The 2,538-nt window shown below is 38.6% G+C and overlaps 1 protein-coding gene across 1 annotated transcript in view; it reads right to left on the reverse strand.

Annotated features, from left to right (window-relative positions):
* LOC104081087 (coiled-coil domain-containing protein 34-like) overlaps positions 1 to 2,216 on the reverse strand; it is a 20,836-nt gene extending 18,620 nt beyond the window's left edge. The window contains exons 1-2 of the mRNA XM_009583695.1: positions 2,149 to 2,216; positions 842 to 974 (exon numbers count right to left, since the gene is read on the reverse strand). Of these exons, the coding sequence (XP_009581990.1) occupies positions 842 to 974; positions 2,149 to 2,216 (201 nt within the window). The remainder of the gene's footprint in view (positions 1 to 841; positions 975 to 2,148) is intronic.
* Between the last annotated feature and the right edge of the window lie 322 nt (positions 2,217 to 2,538).

The following is a 2,538-nucleotide window of genomic DNA, read 5'->3' on the forward strand; positions in this document are numbered from 1 at the left end:
GGAAGAAGGGAGGGGTAGGGGGAAGGTGTTTTTAAGATTTGGTTTTATTTCTCATTATCCTACTCTGATTTGACTGGTAATAAATTAAGCTAATTTCTGTGAGTCGAGTCTGTTTTGCCCATGACAGTAATTGGTGAGTGATCTCCCCGTCCTTATCTCAACCCACGAGCCTTTCGTTATACTTTCTCTCCCTGTCCAGTTGAGGAGAGCAGTCATAGAGCGGCTTGGTGGGCACCTGGCATCCAGCCAGGGTCAACCCACCACATATATTAATCAAGAAAAGATATAGCGCTCTCACTTAATTCTGCTGCAGCCCCAGTATTTAAGAACTGTTCATTTACAAGGGGGCAAAAGATAGAAGGAGGGAAAAAAATGCTGGGACAGGGAAACCTGTCCTGGGAAAGGACACCAAACAGTTGTATAACTACACACCAAGTGGGTAACAACGCTGTGCCTCATATCTAACCAAGTAGCTTGGCGTACTTACATCCAGCACACGCCCTGTCGTGTTTTACTACCTACATGCAGGCGTATGAACCCATGATGAAAATCAAGGTACCAATTATACACGTTTTAATCCTTTAAACTCGAACCATTACCTGACAGTTAGATAAGCAAAATATTATATAGCACCACTTCAATGAAGCGTAACATTTAGTAAAAGAGAATGCATGTAGCATGAATCATGTCAACATCGTCAAACACAAATGCTATGGAAGCCCAAGACACTAAAAAATAATAGACAAAACTACTCGTGTTTCCACAACCAAAAGAAAAAAAAACATTCCTGTGCTTGCTATCTTCTATTAGACTTAACATCAAGCCAATCAGACGTATTCACCTCTGCAGCTCTAGCTTGTAAGCGGGCACGAAGTTCCTTCTCTTTGCCAATGAACCATTCTTCCCATGGTGAAAGATTATCTTTCAAAGGTGACTCTTTTTTCCCCCCTGCTACTTCAGAGTCTTCAGCCTTCCTGAATTAAAAACAATAAAATGTAGAAGAATATTATCTGTAATATATTTGATTGAAAAGTTAAGCAGCGCTACTGCCTTGAAAAATGACATTTCTTTTATGGCATATTGTGACAATAATTACATCATTTTTCTACCTGCTTAATAATCTCCAGAATAGATAAATGGCATTTATAGTGCACCTCCAACCATCCCCCCTTATGTTCTACTTATTAAATTCTAGTTTGTTCATGATTTTTTTTCCCCTCTGTTCCAAACTGTGAAACAGATTCAAGCACTACCTTTTACGAACTAAACAAAAACTAACACCAGAAACATCAAAATGTCACCTTCCTTCTTACATATGGAAACCAAGGGAAATCGGAGATTTAACATTAACATCCTGTCTTTGGTCACAGAGAGGCTCCATGTATCAAGTGGCCTTTAGCACGAGCAAAGGATAATCAAGAATATTTTTAATTCTTTCAAGTCCTATAGAACTGGATTCGTGATACCAAGCAACCTCAGCATTAAGAATCCATTCACTCTAGTAGGTAAAGTTTTCCACCCTAAAAAGCTTTCACAGGAAACATACTTAAGAAATACAGCTTTCATACAATACATGATGATATTATACAAGGTTCTATTAGACTTTTAATAGGATACCTTGCATAACTCACTCATAACTTCTTTACTCATGAATAATGCAGCAATCCTAGCCCCAGGCCAGAAATCTCTTTTATAATATTCTATACTGTACTATCTCATAAGCATTAGACTCTAAGTCAATGAAAACTGAAAACATGCCAATAGATTACTGTATAAGATTTCTTCTATCTTATATAGAATTTTTTTTAACAACAGAACAGTGAAACTAGACTTCACTTTAGCATTTTATATGGATGTAGGGGCTCTGGAAATACCTACCTACATACATACTGCACTATGAGTGAGCGAGTAATTCTGTTTGCTGAATTCAAGCTACAGAAGAGGCATCCAAACAAGCATATTATGTTAATGCTCCTGAAATAAATCTTTTAAGCATAAGATATCTGTTTTTGATCAATATGAAAGTATTATGCATTCACAGGGAACAGCAATGTTGCAAAACATCTTACATCCCAGTAATCTCTAGAATATATTTCTGTGATACAAAGCACTTGGGGACAATGTCAGTGCTGAGGAGTTTCGTCCTACTCTTCTCCATTGTTGTTACCCACATATGTGTGCGCTAACATGACCGTTCGCTGGTCAAGCCGTGACATGTCCAGGGGAACCGATTCATGCTGAAACTAACCTAGAAAAGGGTTGTTTTCCCCACACAGAATCAGCCCCCAACCCTCTTTATACTGTGCTGCACAATAGAACTGACAGGACAGCCTGACACACAGACAATGCATGGACAGAAGCAGCACAGGCCAAGCACCTCCAGACCCAGCGTTGTCCAACACATTTTGCTGCACCCTAGGGTTTTTATGCTACAGCGCTAACAAAGATCAAAAATTTAATAGAGACAGTTTTTAAACAGGCACATATAATAAGGGATGCAGCTTAAGAATGCACAATAACACATTTTGTTAGAAAATA

Source organism: Fulmarus glacialis, unplaced genomic scaffold (genome assembly GCF_000690835.1).
Source record: "Fulmarus glacialis isolate BGI_N327 unplaced genomic scaffold, ASM69083v1 scaffold13328, whole genome shotgun sequence".
Taxonomy (NCBI): Eukaryota; Metazoa; Chordata; class Aves; order Procellariiformes; family Procellariidae; genus Fulmarus; species Fulmarus glacialis.